Genomic DNA, 19,806 nt, shown 5'->3' with positions numbered 1-19,806 from the left:
GTTTCAAGATCTTAGCATGGAGAGAAGGAGCCTCGTTGAGGTATTGGTCGATCATATAATTCCGAATAACGAATAAGATAAATTATGCAAATATTACTTCTGTGTAAGTATAAAAGACAACTGCTTATGGACATGTGTACTTGGTACATTGAGTTGGTTGGAACCTCTCGATCGTACTGATAATAAAGGACGATGCGTTTAAATCATGACTTTGAGTGTCCCTGTGTAGAATTGCCACGACAGTATGAATACTAGCTGAAGGCACGGATACTTTCAACAGTGAAGTGGAAGCATTTAAAGTATGCTGTCCTTTTCTTATCTGACTGCATGTTGTCCTCCTACGATGGTCCATCCTCTAGAGTGAAGGGTAAAATTCCTCTTCAGATCTATTCTAGCATCAAAACTCCCCACTCATTACTGCAGGTGTATTCATTTATCTATTTTTTGACAGTTTTGGTGAATTAGTGTTTATTCCAGTGGCACTTGTAACATAGTCATTTGAGTTAGAATATGTACAGTATTAGCAGACTAGTGGTGGGAAAAGGACACAGAAGTAATATTTTACTGGAGTAAAAGTAAAGAAACCTTGAGAAAACAACTCAAGTGAAAGTGAAAGTCACCCAGTAAAATACTATTTGAGTAAAAGTCTAAAAGTATTTGGTTTTAAATAAACTTAAGTATCAAAAACGTAAATGTAATTGCTCAAATATACATTAAGTATCAAAAGTTTTAAAAAAATAATTTCAAATTCCTTACATTAAGGAAACCACACAGCACAATTGTCTATGTTTTATTTATTTTACTGATAACCATTTTCCTGTCCTGCTAAGCATTCAAAATGTAACACGTCTTCTGGGTGTCAGGGGGAAAATTATGGAGTAAAAAGTACATTATTTTCTTTAGGAATGTAGTGAAGTAAAAGTATACGTTGTTAAAAATATGAATAGTGAAGTCAAGTACAGACCCCCCCCCCCCCCCCCCCCCAAAAAAAAAAAACTACTTAAGTTGTACTTTCAAGTATTTTTTACTTCACACCACTTTAGCAGACTCAGAAACAAACCAATAGAGAGAGTGGCAGGTAGTAGGAGGTCATGACATAAACAAACCAATGGAGAGAGTGGCAGGTAGTAGGAGGTCATGACATAAACAAACACATTTAGAGTTTGGGACCAAAAGGTTCTGTCTGCATAAAGATGATTCTGAGATAATTGGCTTTACATTTTCCTCGTTGATTTGAATGGTGTCAGCTATTTTAATCTTGTATTATTTTGAACTTAACATGAATTGGGGTATTTAGAGTAATATATATAGGTTGAGAACATTGAACAGAACAAGGCTAAATGTCAATAACTCAATTTGGACAAAAATACAGATTGACGCTTAACAAACATTGAAGTAAAACAAGCATATATATTTTGGGTTCTGATGGGGGTACAACACTTGAACTAAACTCATGAGGAATTTATAAATATTCAAGAATCAATAAATATCCTACATTTATTAGTCATAAAATGACTGCCCCTTTAAAGCAATAAATCATGTTTGAATGAGTGGTGAGGCAGAGAACAGTATAAAAGAGTACTTTTGCCTAAAATGTATTTAATCAATACAGACTTATTTGCATAACAGGATTCTCAACAACAACCAATTTCTTCCACTTTCTTGAGTCAGGAGTATCAAACAGTTGATCCAAATGTCTATATCACAGAAACGTGAATAAGAATGAACCAACTACATTTGTGTAGTTAATGTTACCGTATTCAGTATGTAAACTAGTGTTAATATGTGTAGTAATGTTATTGTATTCAGTATGTAAACTAGTGTTCATTTGTGTAGTAATGTTACCGTATTCAGTATGTAAACTAGTGTTAATATGTGTAGTAATGTTATTGTATTCAGTATGTAAACTAGTGTTCATTTGTGTAGTAATGTTACCGTATTCAGTATGTAAACTAGTGTTCATTTGTGTAGTAATGTTACCGTATTCAGTATGTAAACTAGTGTTAATATGTGTAGTAATGTTACCGTATTCAGTATGTAAACTAGTGTTAATTTGTGTAGTTAATGTTATTGTATTCAGTATGTAAACTAGTGTTAATTTGTGTAGTTAATGTTACCGTATTCAGTATGTAAACTAGTGTTAATATGTGTAGTAATGTTACTGTATTCAGTATGTAAACTAGTGTTAATTTGTGTAGTAATGTTACCGTATTCAGTATGTAAACTAGTGTTAATTTGTGTAGTTAATGTTATTGTATTCAGTATGTAAACTAGTGTTAATATGTGTAGTAATGTTACCGTATTCAGTATGTAAACTAGTGTTAATATGTGTAGTAATGTTACCGTATTCAGTATGTAAACTAGTGTTAATATGTGTAGTTAATGTTATTGTATTCAGTATGTAAACTAGTGTTAATTTGTGTAGTAATGTTACCGTATTCAGTATGTAAACTAGTGTTAATATGTGTAGTAATGTTACCGTATTCAGTATGTAAACTAGTGTTAATTTGTGTAGTAATGTTACCGTATTCAGTATGTAAACTAGTGTTAATTTGTGTAGTAATGTTACCGTATTCAGTATGTAAACTAGTGTTAATATGTGTAGTTAATGTTACCGTATTCAGTATGTAAACTAGTGTTAATTTGTGTAGTAATGTTACCGTATTCAGTATGTAAACTAGTGTTAATTTGTGTAGTTAATGTTATTGTATTCAGTATGTAAACTAGTGTTAATTTGTGTAGTTAATGTTACCGTATTCAGTATGTAAACTAGTGTTAATTTGTGTAGTAATGTTACCGTATTCAGTATGTAAACTAGTGTTAATTTGTTATTGAAAGTAAAACTAAAAGAAAGGTGTGCTTTACTTTTGGTAAACCAGAAGTGACCCTGGTCAGGCACAAACCCAGTTACATTTCTTTAATCATATGCAATGAGAGCCTCGTGTTCTTCAGCTCTGCTCTTCTTCAAAAAATAGACCACGACCACTGTCAGCAGAATCACGGTCATGATGAACAGCCCGGCGAAGACTATGGTTCCCATGTCCGATCTGAGAAAATATGTAGCTTCCACATCTACAACAGGAACAGCAAAAACAACCAAATAATGTCATCAGAGTAAAGGGAGTTTATATTTGTTCATTTAGGAAAAAGCAGGCAAGGAAAAGCAGACATGAAAAAGTATTGGGACACAGTCCATCCAGTCAGCATGTTCAGGGTTCAGGGTTATGTTTTAGGTCTGGTTAACCCTATAACCTAATCCTAAATGCTTCAACATAATTGTCTGGGACATACTGGTTTTTCTGGTCTAATCCTGATCAGAATGAATCCTTTACTAAGAGGGTGAACGTTATTTATAATAGCGGTTACATGGAGAAAATCAGACCACTCTGAAATGAAAATGGATGGCCCTCCCTTCAGCAAAAGATACACTACGAGGGCAAAAGTATGTGGACACCTGCTCGTCGAACATCTCATTCCAAAATCATGGGCATTAACATGGAGTTGGTCCCCCATTTGCAGCTATAACTGCCTCCACTCTTCTGGGAAGGATTTCCACGAGATGCTGGAACATTGCTGCGGGGACTTGCTTTCATTCAGCCACAAGAGCATTAGTGAGGTCGGGCACTGATGTTGGGCGATTAGGCCTGGCTCGCAGTCGGCATTCCAATTCATCCCAAAGGTGTTCGATGAGGTTGAGGTCAGGGCTCTGTGCAGGCCAGTCAAGTTTTTCAACACCAATCTTGACAAATAATTTCTGTATGGACCTCACTTTGTGCATCATTGTCGTGATGAAACAGGAAAGAGCCTCCCCCAAACTGTTGCCACAAAGTTGGAAGCACAGAATCGTCTAGAATGTCATTGTATGCTGTAGCGTTAAGATTTCCCTTCACTGGAACTAAGGGGCCAAACCATGAAAAACAGCCCCAGACCATTATTTATCCTACACCAAACTTTACAGTTGGCCCCACGCATTCAGGCAGGTAGCGCTCTTCTGGCATTCGCCAAACTCAGATTCAACCGTCGGACTGCCAGATGGTGAAGCGTAATTCATCACTCCAGAGAACGCGTTTCCACAGTTCCAATGGCGGCGAGCTTTACATCACTCCAGCTGACGCTTGGCATTGCACATGGTGATCTTAGGCTTGTGTGTGGCTGCTCGGCCATGGAAACCCATTTCATGAAGCTCCCAAAAAACAGTTCTTATGCTGACGTTGCTTCCAGAGGCAGTTTGGATCTCGGTTGTGAGCGTTGCAAAACAGCCTATATGCTATGGATCATTTGATTGAGACCACTCTAAACAGCCTATATGCTATGGATCATTTGATTGAGACCACTCTAAACAGCCTATATGCTATGGATCATTTGATTGAGACCACTCTAAACAGCCTATATGCTATGGATCATTTGATTGAGACCACTCTAAACAGCCTATATGCTATGGATCATTTGATTGAGACCACTCTAAACAGCCTATATGCTATGGATCATTTGATTGAGACCACTCTAAACAGCCTATATGCTATGGATCATTTGATTGAGACCACTCTAAACAGCCTATATGCTATGGATCATTTGATTGAGACCACTCTAAACAGCCTATATGCTATGGATCATTTGATTGAGACCACTCTAAACAGCCTATATGCTATGGATCATTTGATTGAGACCACTCTAAACAGCCTATATGCTATGGATCATTTGATTGAGACCACTCTAAACAGCCTATATGCTATGGATCATTTGATTGAGACCACTCTAAACAGCCTATATGCTATGGATCATTTGATTGAGACCACTCTAAACAGCCTATATGCTATGGATCATTTGATTGAGACCACTCTAAACAGCCTATATGCTATTGATCATTTGATTGAGACCACTCTAAACAGCCTATATGCTATGGATCATTTGATTGAGACCACTCTAAACAGCCTATATGCTATGGATCATTTGATTGAGACCACTCTAAACAGCCTATATGCTATGGATCATTTGATTGAGACCACTCTAAACAGCCTATATGCTATGGATCATTTGATTGAGACCACTCTAAACAGCCTATATGCTATGGATCATTTGATTGAGACCACTCTAAACAGCCTATATGCTATGGATCATTTGATTGAGACCACTCTAAACAGCCTATAGGCTATGGATCATTTGATTGAGACCACTCTAAACAGCCTATATGCTATGGATCATTTGATTGAGACCACTCTAAACAGCCTATATGCTATGGATCATTTGATTGAGACCACTCTAAACAGCCTATATGCTATGGATCATTTGATTGAGACCACTCTAAACAGCCTATATGCTATGGATCATTTGATTGAGACCACTCTAAACAGCCTATAGGCTATGGATCATTTGATTGAGACCACTCTAAACAGCCTATATGCTATGGATCATTTGATTGAGACCACTCTAAACAGCCTATGGGCTATGGATCATTTGATTGAGACCACTCTAAACAGCCTATGGGCTATGGATCATTTGATTGAGACCACTCTAAACAGCCTATGGGCTATGGATCATTTGATTGAGACCACTCTAAACAGCCTATGGGCTATGGATCATTTGATTGAGACCACTCTAAACAGCCTATAGGCTCACTTGATATTGCGTGTCCAGTGGAGAATCAGAGATGAGGGGTGGCATCGGGCACACATTGATATATAGCCTAATAAGAAACTAATTCAAAAACACTGAGAAATATTTACATGTCATCAATTACATGACCCTCCCCTGGACTAGACCTCAAAAACCTTCCCCTTGACTGAAATAGAAAAAGCATAACCCTCCCCCTTTTCCTCCAGGTACCAATTCTGTAAATTTCGATCCATCCCTAAGAGTGGGGTAATTACCTGCACCGGTCTTTTCACCTGCACCTGTCTTCTGGTCTGCACTGGGCTGGGTCTCTCTGACCACACGGAAAGGACCCTGGGTAATGTAGTGCCTGTCTGTCTCTCCGTTGGGGAGATCTCGTCTGCGCCTCCGCGAGGCTTTGTTCAGGCAGCCCTGGTCACACCTAGAGTTGGGGTTTCCTACCTCACACAGGATGACGGTACAGGTGAGGAACACCTGGAGGAGGGTCACGGGATGTGAAAGGGGAGGTGATCATCCAAGAAGATGTTCCTAATACTGGATCAACATCCACAATCAACCAGTTGGATTGATATTTGTGAAATAAACATTTGGGTTGAAATCTGTGTCTGAATAAGACCAAACCTGTGCGTCTTGATGTCGTCAGGTAAATTCCACATTGATGCAACATGATGATGCTCTAATAAAGTCAGTAAATAGAACAAAGAAAGAAAGAATGTGAAGTCATTTTGATGTTGGGTTTTACCTGGTCGTAGCTCCCAGTGAATTTGAAGGCCTGGACCTCAAAGTAGAATTGGGTTCGGTTCCCGGGATAAACCTTGACCGTCTCGTCCTTTAGACACCTTCATTGTGAAAGAAAGAAAGAAAGTACATTTTTACTGAGACAGGACGGAGACAAATTCATTCATGATTACGTTTGTGTAATCTCTCAGTCCCATTTGAAGCTTTCCAATAGCATTATGTGCTTCTCTTAGTCAATAAAGACTGGTAGAGAAATAGCAACTGTGGAAAACAAAAAAAATAATTAGGGAAAACAACATTGTTTACCATTTTGGAATGTGACATTATGTTGACTGTTACCTGTTGTTTACCATTTAGGAATACAACATTATGTTGACTGTTACCTGTTTACCATTTAGGAATACAACATTATGTTGACTGTTACCTGTTTACCATTTAGGAATACAACATTATGTTGACTGTTACCTGTTGTTTACCATTTAGGAATACAACATTATGTTGACTGTTACCTGTTGTTTACCATTTAGGAATACAACATTATGTTGACTGTTACCTATTTACCATTTAGGAAGGTGACATTATGTTGACTGTTACCTGTTGTTTACCATTTAGGAATACAACATTATGTTGACTGTTACCTGTTGTTTACCATTTAGGAATACAACATTATGTTGACTGTTACCTGTTGTTTACCATTTAGGAATACAACATTATGTTGACTGTTGTTTACCATTTAGGAATACAACATTATGTTGACTGTTACCTGTTGTTTACCATTTAGGAATACAACATTATGTTGACTGTTACCTGTTTACCATTTAGGAATACAACATTATGTTGACTGTTACCTGTTTACCATTTAGGAATACAACATTATGTTGACTGTTACCTGTTGTTTACCATTTAGGAATACAACATTATGTTGACTGTTACCTGTTGTTTACCATTTAGGAATACAACATTATGTTGACTGTTACCTATTTACCATTTAGGAAGGTGACATTATGTTGACTGTTACCTGTTGTTTACCATTTAGGAATACAACATTATGTTGACTGTTACCTGTTGTTTACCATTTAGGAATACAACATTATGTTGACTGTTACCTGTTGTTTACCATTTAGGAATACAACATTATGTTGACTGTTACCTGTTGTTTACCATTTAGGAATACAACATTATGTTGACTGTTACCTGTTGTTTACCATTTAGGAATACAACATTATGTTGACTGTTACCTGTTTACCATTTAGGAATACAACATTATGTTGACTGTTGTTTACCATTTAGGAATACAACATTATGTTGACTGTTGTTTACCATTTAGGAATACAACATTATGTTGACTGTTACCTGTTGTTTACCATTTAGGAATACAACATTATGTTGACTGTTACCTGTTGTTTACCATTTAGGAATACAACATTATGTTGACTGTTACCTGTTGTTTACCATTTAGGAATACAACATTATGTTGACTGTTACCTGTTGTTTACCATTTAGGAATACAACATTATGTTGACTGTTACCTGTTGTTTACCATTTAGGAATACAACATTATGTTGACTGTTACCTGTTGTTTACCATTTAGGAAGGTGACATTATGTTGACTGTTACCTGTTGTTTACCATTTAGGATCACAACATTATGTTGACTGTTACTTGTTTACCATTTAGGAATACAACATTATGTTGACTGTTACCTGTTGTCACACATTCTTTACTCTTGCAGGTAAACAAAATAAGATTTGCATTTCAGGCCACATAATGCAACAGGGGTGGTAAACAAGGAAAAATGTTGTGTATTTCCTATGCTGCCTTGAGTGTGTAATTGTTGGTCATGCAGGGCTCCCTTGTAAAGGAGACCTTGGTCTCACCGGGACTCCACCCTGCCTAAATAAAGGTTCAACATGTCAGAAATACAGCCCGACGGCAGATTCCTGCAATTCCACTTTCACAGCTTCAAGCCCACAGCCCTTCTGTGGGACCCTTTCCTCACCCGTCTTTGATGAGGTCGTAGAAGAGACTGCTGCTGGCGCTGTCATCCGGAGTGGCTTTGCAAGACTCCACCAACAGTTGTACCTTGGGCAGATCGGACTGGGCCTGGATGCCCATGTACAGCCTGTCCATTAGCTTCACCTTCACTGGGTAAGCACTGGGATCCACCTTCTGGGTGAACTTACTGTCCTTGAAGACCTCAAAGGTGTAGCCGAAGCTACCAAAGTTGGACTCTGTGAACATGTAGTTGGAGCTGTGGATCTGGTAATAGTTGGAAATGCTGACGGTCTTGGGATACCGGCAGGAGAAGCCAATGTGGATCCGGTTACGTCGCGTGATGGTCGCGTTGACCGCGTCGAAGGAGTTTATTTCGTTTTTCAACACCATGAAGTCACCTGCATCCTAGATAGAAGCGGAGAGAGAAACCAGATTTAGGAAGATAAGAAACAAAACACAAGAAAGGAGAAAGAGATGGCACACCTCCAAGTATGTGTGTGTGTGTGTGTGTTCGAATATTTCTCATATTTCTCATTACCTCCATCTTTGTGCCACAGGTTTTGAGTGACATGGTGCCCATGATGTGTGTTTGGTTGGAGGTTAGGGAGCAGGATGAGTCGGCTAGCCGCAGCCACTTCATGTCCACCCCAGGCAGATAGGCCTTGCTCACAGCAATGCTGATCCTATTCTCTGTGCACGAAACATTCGCCTCACCTGTACACAGAGGAAATGACGTGTTATGTGTGTGTCATCACGTTAGGATTGGATCTTACCCTATAACATACATGGAAGTCTATCTAGCAACAGTGCAATGATTGAAGGGGGTGAAAATCAACTAACCTGTAAGTGCGAGGGCTTTGGCCACCACCACAACCACACATCTCATCTCTGACTGGCTGAAATGAAGAACAAATGAGAACAACAATGACCACAGAACGACAACAACAACAATTACTGTAAATGTTCCTTCAATGTACCTCTCGTTTGTCTCGGCAGTGAAACAGATGGGAATGTTTTGTCTCAGGTGTCTTTCCTGCGGGATCCAGCCCAGGAAGAGCCTCGTGACACCAAAGCCCTCATCCCTGATCTTCTTGGTCATGTTGGAAGGTCCGCTGACCTGGAAGTCAAATGTCCTTTGAGGAAGCAGAAAGACAGAGAAGTTACAACCCCTGGACAAGTGCGAGGATACCAAGGAGTATTTTGGTTATATCAAACTCTATTCATCTCATTCATTTTCAGTTTTCATGTGCTGTTTTCAAGCTGGTTAAAAAAAACTAGCATTGCTAAGTGTTGTGGTCTCTGCAGTCAGTCAGTCCAGAGGTAAAACAACGGGGGAAGTCGATGGAGTTTTGGACAATAAGGTGATGTAGGTGAGAGAGGTACTCTTACTTGGCATGGGCGGTTTTTACTCGGGCTTCGAGTTGGTACAGGTGACCCACAGCGGCATGATGGACATCCCCATGTGAAGGTGTTGGAGTCAAGAACTGTGGTCGTATGTAGCCAGGGAGACAGTTGGATAGAGCTGGCTGGACTAAAACCACAGAAAGGACAGGTTTTAGATACAGTGCCAGTCAAACATTTAGACACACCTACTCATTCAAGGGTTATTTATTTATTTTTTACTATTTTCTAAATTGTAGAATAATAGTGAAGACATCAAAACTGTGAAATAACACATATGGAATCATGTAGTAACCAAAAAAGTGTTAGACAAATCTAAATCTATTTTATATTTGAGATTCTTCAAAGTAGCCACCCTTTGCCTTGATGACAGCTTTGCACACTCTTGGCATTCTCTATGTAGTCAGTGAAACAGTTGGGCAGAGTTGGCTGGACTAAAACCACAGAAAGGACAGGTTTCAGACATCTAGTGGGTGTGTTAATAAAGGGGCATTCTGGGATTGCTACATCCATTATTATCCTATTAAATTAATGATATATAGACATTGATTCTTCAAGACTATAACTTATAGAAATGCCTCAGGAGCTTAGTTCAACTGTCTTAATAAATCACTAGCTAAAATACAAGCTTGTTTTATTTAATCTAATGTTTGTATAGTTTTATAGCATGGCTAAAGCTATCATTTTGATCTGATGGATAGTCAGTCCTTGTATCCATAGCTATCATTTTGATCTGATGGATAGTCAGTCCTTGTATCCATAGCTATCATTTTGATCTCATGGATGGTCAGTCCTTGTATCCATAGCTATCATTTTGATCTGATGGATAGTCAGTCCTTGTATCCATAGCTATCATTTTGATCTCATGGATGGTCAGTCCTTGTATCCATAGCTATCATTTTGATCTCATGGATGGTCAGTCCTTGTATCCATAGCTATCATTTTGATCTCATGGATAGTCAGTCCTTGTATCCATAGCTATCATTTTGATCTCATGGATAGTCAGTCCTTGTATCCATAGCTATCATTTTGATCTGATGGATAGTCAGTCCTTGTATCCATAGCTATCATTTTGATCTCATGGATGGTCAGTCCTTGTATCCATAGCTATCATTTTGATCTGATGGATAGTCAGTCCTTGTATCCATAGCTATCATTTTGATCTCATGGATGGTCAGTCCTTGTATCCATAGCTATCATTTTGATCTCATGGATGGTCAGTCCTTGTATCCATAGCTATCATTTTGATCTCATGGATAGTCAGTCCTTGTATCCATAGCTATCATTTTGATCTCATGGATAGTCAGTCCTTGTATCCATAGCTATCATTTTGATCTCATGGATAGTCAGTCCTTGTATCCATAGCTATCATTTTGATCTCATGGATAGTCAGTCCTTGTATCCATAGCTATCATTTTGATCTCATGGATAGTCAGTCCTTGTATCCATAGCTATCATTTTAATCTCATGGATAGTCAGTCCTTGTATAGACAGGGCTATGGATAGATTTGAGAGTGGTTGCATTTCTCCAGACCCATCCCTCAGCTGTTTACCAAAAAAAGTGGCACGGTGTCTGCTTTGCCATTGTTGGAATCCCAGATTACCCCTTTAGAGGATCCACAGTGACATACATGTCTGTAAACAATGACTGACAATGCTTCGGACTAAATTGTTGTCTGATTATTTTATCAGGCGCAGTAGGGTGTTTGTTTTTAGCTAGATTGATAGCATTTTGTGCTGCTCTCAGTAAATAAAGGTAATTAGTAATGTAATTAGGGAGATTAAAACCATGCAGGTTGCCATTTTGTGCTGCTCTCAGTAAATAAAGGTAATTAGTAATGTAATTAGGGAGATTAAAACCATGCAGGTTGCCATTTTGGAACGCACCATCATCTTTACTGTCATTCCACCAGGTGAACATAACATCATTTGCATAAACAAACTACGAGTTCAATTTTGAAACCTACACCACTTTTACCAAAATGCAACTCAAATTCTGTTTTATTTTTTGACAAATGACTATGAGTCACTGATCTGATACATATTATACGACTAGACAAAACACATTTAATTAAATTGATTGGTTGGTTCCACTATGCCAAAAGGAAGCATTCAACTGTGAGACATGCTACTTACTCTCCACGGCAAACTGCAAAGGCACGCGGCTGAACGGGGTCGGAGTCGGGTTACTGGCATAGGACTCGTTCAGGGCCTTTCTGGTATAATTAGATTTATATCCCGTCATGTTGACGTCTACAGTGGGGTGGTCCTGCAGCAGCACCTCAAATACATGCAACCCTACAGCCAACCGGCCCGTGGCCTGCAGAGTGCACTGGACCTGGAGGGATGAGATAATAGTGAAGTAACTGCTGATCTAGGAACAGTGTCTCCCTGTCCACGGAATCCTATTCATTATGATCTGAAAAGGAAAAGCTGATCCCAGAACAGTGCGCCTACTGTTGGATGTTAATTGTGCTCAATTGGATTGAATGTTTATAATAAATAATAATAAACAAGGGTTTTTCACACTAGACCAGGGACCTTCAACATTATCTTACCCAGGGACCCGTCCCAGGCAAACCGGCGACGCAGGCACCCGTCCCAGGCAAACCGGCGACGCAGGGACCCGTACCAGGCAAACCGGCAACCCAGGGACCCGTCCCAGGCAAACCGGCGACCCAGGGACCCTGTCTCAGGCAAACCAGCAACCCAGGGACCCGTCCCAGGCAAACCAGCAACCCAGGGACCTGTCCCAGGCAAACCGGCAACCCAGGGACCCGTCCCAGGGACCCCATCCCAGGCAAACCGGCGACCCAGAGGACCCCGTCCCAGGGACCCCATCCCAGGCAAACCGGCAACCCAGGGACCCGTCCCAGGCAAACCGGCAACCCAGGGACCCGTCCCAGGCAAACCTGCAACCCAGGGACCCCATCCTAGGCAAACCAGCAACCCAGGGACCCCATCCCAGGCAAACCTACAACCCAGGCAAACCGGCAACCCAGGGACCCGTCCCAGGCAAACCGGTAACCCAGGCAAACCGGCAACCCAGGGACCCGTCCCAGGCAAACCGGCGACCCAGGGACCCGTCCCAGGCAAACCGGCGACCCAGGGACCCGTCCCAGGCAAACCGGCGACCAACATCATACAGTTAGCAAAAACGTTTTTTTCCTTCACAATCAGGTAAATGATAATGGAAAGGAGAAGTAATCAACATTTTAAATTGAACGTATTTCGTAGATCATTTTCATTATTTTGATCTCCCCACATTATAATTGGAAGAGGAAGTGTAAGCCTAAACATATCCTATTAGCTAGAAAGGTAATTACAAACACATTTTTGCTAAGAGCAACTGTTTATCTGGTTTAACAAAGGTCAGCCATGTGTTGGCAAAGCATTATGTCCAAGTCAAGAAAGCTTACCAGCAGCCAGCGGCACTGGTAGCCTATGCCGCATTCACATGCTATCAGAGTTATCAGTAGTGGGAACGACCTTCTAAGTCGGAGTACAAGTGGGAACGACCTTCTAAGTCGAAGTTACAAGTGGGAACGACCTTCTAAGTCGGAGTTACCAGTGGGAACGACCTACTAAGTCGGAGTTACAAGTGGGAACGACCTTCTAAGTCGGAGTTACAAGTGGGAACGGCCTTCTAAGTCGGAGTTACAAGTGGGAACGGCCTTCTAAGTCGGAGTTACAAGTGGGAACGACCTTCTAAGTCGGAGTTACAAGTGGGAACGACCTTCTAAGTCGGAGTTACAAGTGGGAACGACCTTCTAAGTCGGAGTTACAAGTGGGAACGGCCTTCTAAGTCGGAGTTACAAGTGGGAACGGCCTTCTAAGTCGGAGTTACAAGTGGGAACGACCTTCTAAGTCGGAGTTACAAGTGGGAACGACCTTCTAAGTCGGAGTTACAAGTGGGAAGCTTGTTGTTTCCATGTAGCGACGTTTCACCACTGACATTTCAGCTTTTCAACCAAAAAATGACAACAAATCCCTTTTTGACAATTACAACATTATCAATGAGGATAATGTCGCTAGTTTGACCATATCGTCAATGTTAAGCAAGCTAATTTTATAATTAGCAACGTTAGCTTATCAAGCTAGCTAAAATCGTATTTGTTAAAGAATCGATCTAATTTCAAAGGCATGTGAACACATTCATGTCGGACTTACGACTTCCCACTTCCCAGTTTCCCATTTCCCACGAGCACATGAAGCCACCCCTATTCGCATGTGCTTTTTAAAATCCTAAATCAGATACTCCAGTGAGTGTCATTGGATACCATGAGGGTAATTTGCTCAATGTTCAGAGTTGAGAAATAAAGTTGACATCGTTATAAATAAGATATTCTCCTCTTGTCTACTGTGGGTATGTAATAATAAATGTGTTTATTCTGTTGTTGCTAGCGATATTCATAAAAACATTGAGAGGGGGAACCCTCTGCAGTACCTCCGCAGGGATTGTTCACGTGCCTTCGAAGTCGGAACAATTCTTCAACCAATCGGACTTTAGCTATCTTAATAATAACCCACGCACTAAACCGTTAATAAACGGGCCTGATTTCATCTACATCAATCTGCATAAAATTGTTAATTTTATTACCCTGTCAAGTGTAATGTTGGGGTGTGCGACGTTCACAGGGAAGTGGCACCTCACGTCATCTCCATCCGGGTCATAGGCCAAGAGAGGAAGAGTGGAAAAGCAGTTCTGAGGAACTCTACTCATGACATCACAGAGAGAAACCAAAAAAACACTTTCATTAGTAGATAATAATCCCAGATAACAGCTGACTGTAGTGTTATGTAGATACAGAATGTATTGTTTAACCCTTTAGACCACAATAGAATTCTAGAATGCTGCTGTAGATGACTGAGACGACCTCTATGGGTTCTAAAAGGCTCAGGTTGAAATATGCCACTAAGTTTAGTGTGTGGTTATTTGGCAGAAACTCTTTTTTGGTACATTCAGTTTGCTTCCCTCGTGGTCGTACCGCAGGGTTGGGACAGTTGCCGTGACAGGAGGTGTGTTTTGGGTTGGAGGCCCCGGGCTGACCCGTAACCCCAAATCCACCTCGGTGTGTATTGTCCAGTTGGTCTTTCCATTGACATTGGAGCCCCAACAGCAACCTGAGTCACTACAATGAGAGGTTGAATCAGTGCATTGAAGTGGTAGATCAGCATGACATCATTCTGACAGATACCAGTATTTTCTAGTGATTCCATCCACATCATCAATATAACTGTTATTTCCACAGTGCTCAGATTGCAATGTTATGTCTTTCCAACATTAAAATCGAGCAAAATGTTGTTTGATGGGATCGGAGCACAACAGACACAGCAACAGTAACTATACAGGGTTTGTGTGTGTCGGGGGAGGGGGGTCAAGATGCCTGGATGATGTGCTTATTACTCGTCAAAACAGCATTCAACAGATGACTTCCTGTCTCTAACACCCAGAGGCTGACGTCAACCCCCCGCCCCTTCCTCCACCACACCCAGAAAATCCAAGTTTACCTCAGGGTGTAGGATTGGGTTTTCTGGTCCCTAGTGAAGTTTCTAGTGAAGTGTCCCTCCGACTGGCACCAGAGGTTTTGGCCGGACTGGTCCTTGTCGGTGGTCTGCACGACAGGTCCTTGGCGGTTGGCACTGCCATTACAGTAGCCGCTGGTGCACTCCCAGGAGAACTGCTGTTCACACCTGTCCCGGCCATTCTCACGGTAGTGGAATTGTACCTGCCAGCACACAGGTTAGGACCCATACTCACAGACAGCCTCAGAGTAGGAGTGCTGATACAGGATCAGTTTTGCCTTTTAGATCATAATGAATAAGAGTATACGGACAGGGACCCTGATCCTAGATCAGCTCTACCACTCTGAGAAGCTTTTTGAATATAGGGCACTGCTAGGGGAGATAGGTCGGGTTGCATTAAGAATGTTTAGAAATGGTTGCATCAAGATATAAATAATGGTTGCATCAAGACAGAATGAATAATGGTTACATCAAGATAGAAAGAATGGTTGCATCAAGACAGAAGGAATAATGGTTACATCAAGATAGAAAGAATGGTTGCATCAAGACAGAATGAATAATGGTTACATCAAGATAGAAAGAATGGTTGCATCAAGATAGAAAGAAGGGTTGCATCAAGACAGAATGAATAATGGTTACATCAAGATAGAAAGAATGGTTGCATCAAGATAGAAAGAATGGTTGCATCAAGACAGAATGAATAATGGTTGCATCAAGATAGAAAGAATGGTTGCATCAAGATAGAAAGAAGGGTTGCATCAAGATAGAAAGAATGGTTACATCAAGATAGAAAGAATGGTTACATCAAGACAGAATGAATAATGGTTCCATCAAGATAGAAAGAATGGTTACATCAAGACAGAATGAATAATGGTTACATCAAGATAGAAAGAAGGGTTATATCAAGATAGAAAGAATGGTTGCATCAAGATAGAAAGAAGGGTTGCATCAAGATAGAAAGAAGGGTTACATCAAGACAGAACGAAAAACGGTTGCACCAAGATAGAACAAATAAGTAATACATGTTTGATATAATATATTAGTTAATATTGTTGAATAGTTATCAAGAGTGCATTAGATGGTAAATGTACTGTAATATTGTCCCATGACTCAAGCTATTTCTCAACTTGAAGATCCTTCCACAGAGTTTACGTAAAGAAACTGCTAATGCAATTTCCTCCATCACCTAGTGTATGTAGAAAAGCTGCTAAATCAATTTCTTACTTTCATTGGATGTGGAATTGATTCGGAGTGTTGTTTTCATTTTTTATAAATTGCACTTAAGATTTTCCATTTGCAAATCTACTAACAGGAAATTACTTGGAATTGACCACAAACTACACCGTAAAACCCAAGGCATTTTAACTCAAATACTACTAGTAAGTTGAACTCAATGAAAAGTAATTAGTGCTTTAAATGTTTATGTAGTACTGACTCAAAACTAAATGATAAGTCACATCAACTCCCTTTTTTAAAATAATACATCTGGGAATTTGGGGAAAGTTACCGGAATTTTGCAAATCTACTTGCAGGCCTTATGTGGCCTGTAAACCATGAGTTTCAAGCCAATGTATTAAAGTAAAGCCAGGATTCATAATAAGGATTTATGAGATATGTAATGTATTGTCATAATGAGTTTTATTATAATGATAACATTCACCTAGGAACTCACTTGGTGAAGGCCACAGGACTGAAAATGAACGAATTCAACAACCATGTCTCTGTCACTAACAAGTACAGTCATGGGTGGTAACTCTACACTTAACTCTGAAAGGCTGGTAAATTATATTGGAGGCGTGGCTTAGTGGGGGCATTACTCTAAATGTTCAAGTTGATACAACTCAAATCTATTGTCACAGTGACAATATCACTTTAAGTAACTGTACTGAGATACAGCGGTGGAAAAAGTACTAAATTGTCATACTTGAGTAAAGGTAAAGATACCTTAATAGAAAAATAAAAGTCACCCAGTAAAATAATACTTGAGTAAAAATCTACAAGTATTTGGTTTTAAAAATACTTAAGTAAATGGAATTGCTAAAATGTACTTAAGTATCAAAATTAAAAGTATAAATAATTTCAAATTCCTTTTATTAATCAAACCAGATGACACAATTCTCTTTTCGTTTTTAAATGTATGTATAGCCAGGGGCACACTACAACACTCAGACATCATTAACAAATGAAGCAGTTGTGTTTAGTGAGTCCGCCAGATCAGAGGGAAAAGGGATGACCAGAGATGTTCTTTTGACAAGTGTGTGAATTGGACAATTCTCCTGTCAAAATGTTATTTCGGAATGTAGTGAAGTAAAAGTAAAAGTTGCCAAAAATATAAATAGTAAAGTAAAGTACAGATACCCCACAAAATACAAAAATATCGTGATTCATTCAGGATTATCCGTAATCATAGTAGCATCCACAATAATGTGTTTAGAAACATGTTATATTCTTATTTCAATAAAAGTGACTCCAAAATGACACAATACATTTTTTCCCATTTCCCCTGTAAAAAAAATATGTACTTTTTACTCGCTTACATTTTCCTTGACACCCAAAAGCACTAATTTCGAATGCTTTAGCAGGACAGGAAAATGGTCGGATCGGGAACAAGCGGTCATCACTACTGCCTCTGATCAGACGGACTCCCTAGACGCAAATGCTTCGTTTGTAAATGATGTCTGACTGTTGGAGTGTGCCTCTGGCTATTCATAAGTAAAAAAAAAAATTGTGCTGTCTGGTTTAAAAATGAATTTGAAATGATACATAGCATTTACTTGTACCTTTGATACTTCAGTATATTTAAAACCAAATACTTTTAGGACTTTTACTCAAGTAGTATTTTACTTGATTACTTCACTTGAGTCGTTTTCTATGTTTACTTTTACTTAAGTACGACAATTGGGTACTTTTTCCACCACTGGTTATGAGTATTATAGTATTAAAGGCACTGGCAGGTTTGGCATGTACTTTGTAGACTATGTATTGACTATTTATTGCAAATCAAGTTACGCACTCATAGGAACCTACCTCCCCTGTCCATTTCGAGTCTGGGGGCATGTATCCCGGTACTGTACAGCGCACAGTCCCACCATAATACGTTGAATCCGCGCTGTGGCAGACGGCACTGCTGAGTACCAGCAGGAGCAGCATACCAAGGTCCATTATGTCTTTCTCTTAGCCTATCTGTCTGTCTGTCTGTCTAATCATCTCCTTCAAGTTCCTCGTTCCTATTCCTTTATATGGTGGAGGCGTGGAGTAATTCAATGACTGGAATAACCGGGTTTGTGATGCACTTCAAAGTATTTGGAGAAAAAAATCGCATTGTTTGATCCTGTGTTGCCTCACTTCATAATTAGATTGCTATAATCATTATATATATATATATTTTCCTTTGCAATGAAAGGATGCCAATGAGACTGTACTCTTATTGGTGATTTGGTAGTTGTTGTTGCAGTGACCTATGAGCTTCACTTGTTTAGACCATACCTACACATTTGAAAAGTATCACCATGCATGTTTTTAAACGCTAAAGACTTGTTTTTTAAATTGTAATTATGATGAATAATGGCTGTGGATATATGATTCGGCTATTGGTATATAGCCTGTACATATGCCTATTCTTGTGACAATTATTATTTCGGCTTGTACATATATTTGATTTGAAGAATTATAAATATGGTCCAATTCTTAAAAAAAAAAAACGTACTGCACAAACGCACTCTCTCACCCCAGCCGTTTTCAAAACGAATGCAATCAAGTTTAATCCAGACTAAACTCCTCTCACAGGGTGAACCGGGCGAGCTAAATTGCAACATCCTCTGAGTTGGCTCGTCGTTCAATACGGCGCTGTTGCTCGGTGTCATGATTGGGCCTTCTGTCGCATTTAAGTACTAGTCGGAACTAGGAAACTCGGACCTTTCCGATTTGCTAACTGGTTGTAGTTATACACTTGCCGCGATCAACCAGTTAACAAGTCGGACATTTCCGGGTTTCCTAGCATGTGAAAGCGGCTTTAAATCGAAGAGCGGAGTACTCAGTGTTTTCACATTTAAAAGTTTTTGCTCTAATAAAAACGTATATAGACCTATCCCAAGGAAAACTACTTTGAAAATTGTAACATGTGTTACATATGTTTCTGAATGATTTATCATGCTGTTTTGTTGACACTATGGCCCGGTGATGCTCGATTTGAACTGGGCTTACCTTCCTCACCGCTTTTGGCCGGTGAAGTGACAGGCCATCGCCGATTGAAACGCTATTAGCGCGCACCACCGCTAACTAGCTAGCCATTTCACATCTGTTACATGAGCTGACAAGTTTTTAAAAATCGGTTGTTCTGCCCCTGAATAAAGCAGTCAAAGAACATTTTGGGGTCCATTTTTTAACTACACTCCATTTTAATAATAAAATGCATAACAATAACAACAACATTTTAGTTGTCAGTGCTTATTATGATTTTAGTGGCAAAGCAGAATATATATATATATTTTTAAATGAGGTAAACTCCCAGCGTCAAGTCTGGGTATTTGTTCTTAAA

The 19,806-nt window shown here is 39.7% G+C and overlaps 1 protein-coding gene across 1 annotated transcript; it reads right to left on the bottom strand.

Moving 5' to 3' along the window:
- Positions 1-1,582: 1,582 nt before the first annotated feature.
- On the bottom strand, positions 1,583-18,623 carry LOC118936604 (uncharacterized). The gene is made up of 13 exons (XM_036964328.2): positions 18,297-18,623; positions 15,255-15,472; positions 14,732-14,875; positions 14,344-14,458; positions 11,880-12,081; positions 9,732-9,873; positions 9,320-9,475; positions 9,183-9,238; positions 8,881-9,056; positions 8,347-8,747; positions 6,353-6,449; positions 5,868-6,084; positions 1,583-3,072 (listed from the first exon to the last, which is right to left on the bottom strand). The coding sequence occupies exons 1-13, from the start codon at positions 18,429-18,431 to the stop codon at positions 2,918-2,920; spliced, it is 2,214 nt and encodes a 737-aa protein (XP_036820223.2). The 5' UTR covers positions 18,432-18,623; the 3' UTR covers positions 1,583-2,917.
- Positions 18,624-19,806: the final 1,183 nt, after the last annotated feature.

The sequence above is a fragment of the Oncorhynchus mykiss genome, chromosome 26 (assembly GCF_057628025.1).
Source record: "Oncorhynchus mykiss isolate SJ-2025 chromosome 26, ASM5762802v1, whole genome shotgun sequence".
Classification (NCBI taxonomy): Eukaryota; Metazoa; Chordata; class Actinopteri; order Salmoniformes; family Salmonidae; genus Oncorhynchus; species Oncorhynchus mykiss.
This window is presented reverse-complemented; position numbering and strand designations above follow the sequence as displayed.

Coding starts and splice junctions, on each gene's coding strand:
- LOC118936604 (XM_036964328.2), bottom strand. CDS start 18,431: ATGGACCTTGGTATGCTGCTCCTGCTGGTACTCAGCAGTGCCGTCTGC. Junction 9,874..11,879: donor TTTGCAGTTTGCCGTGGAGA/GTAAGTAGCATG, acceptor CTGTGGTTTTAG/TCCAGCCAGCTCTATCCAAC. Junction 9,239..9,319: donor ACTGCCGAGACAAACGAGAG/GTACATTGAAGG, acceptor TCTTCATTTCAG/CCAGTCAGAGATGAGATGTG.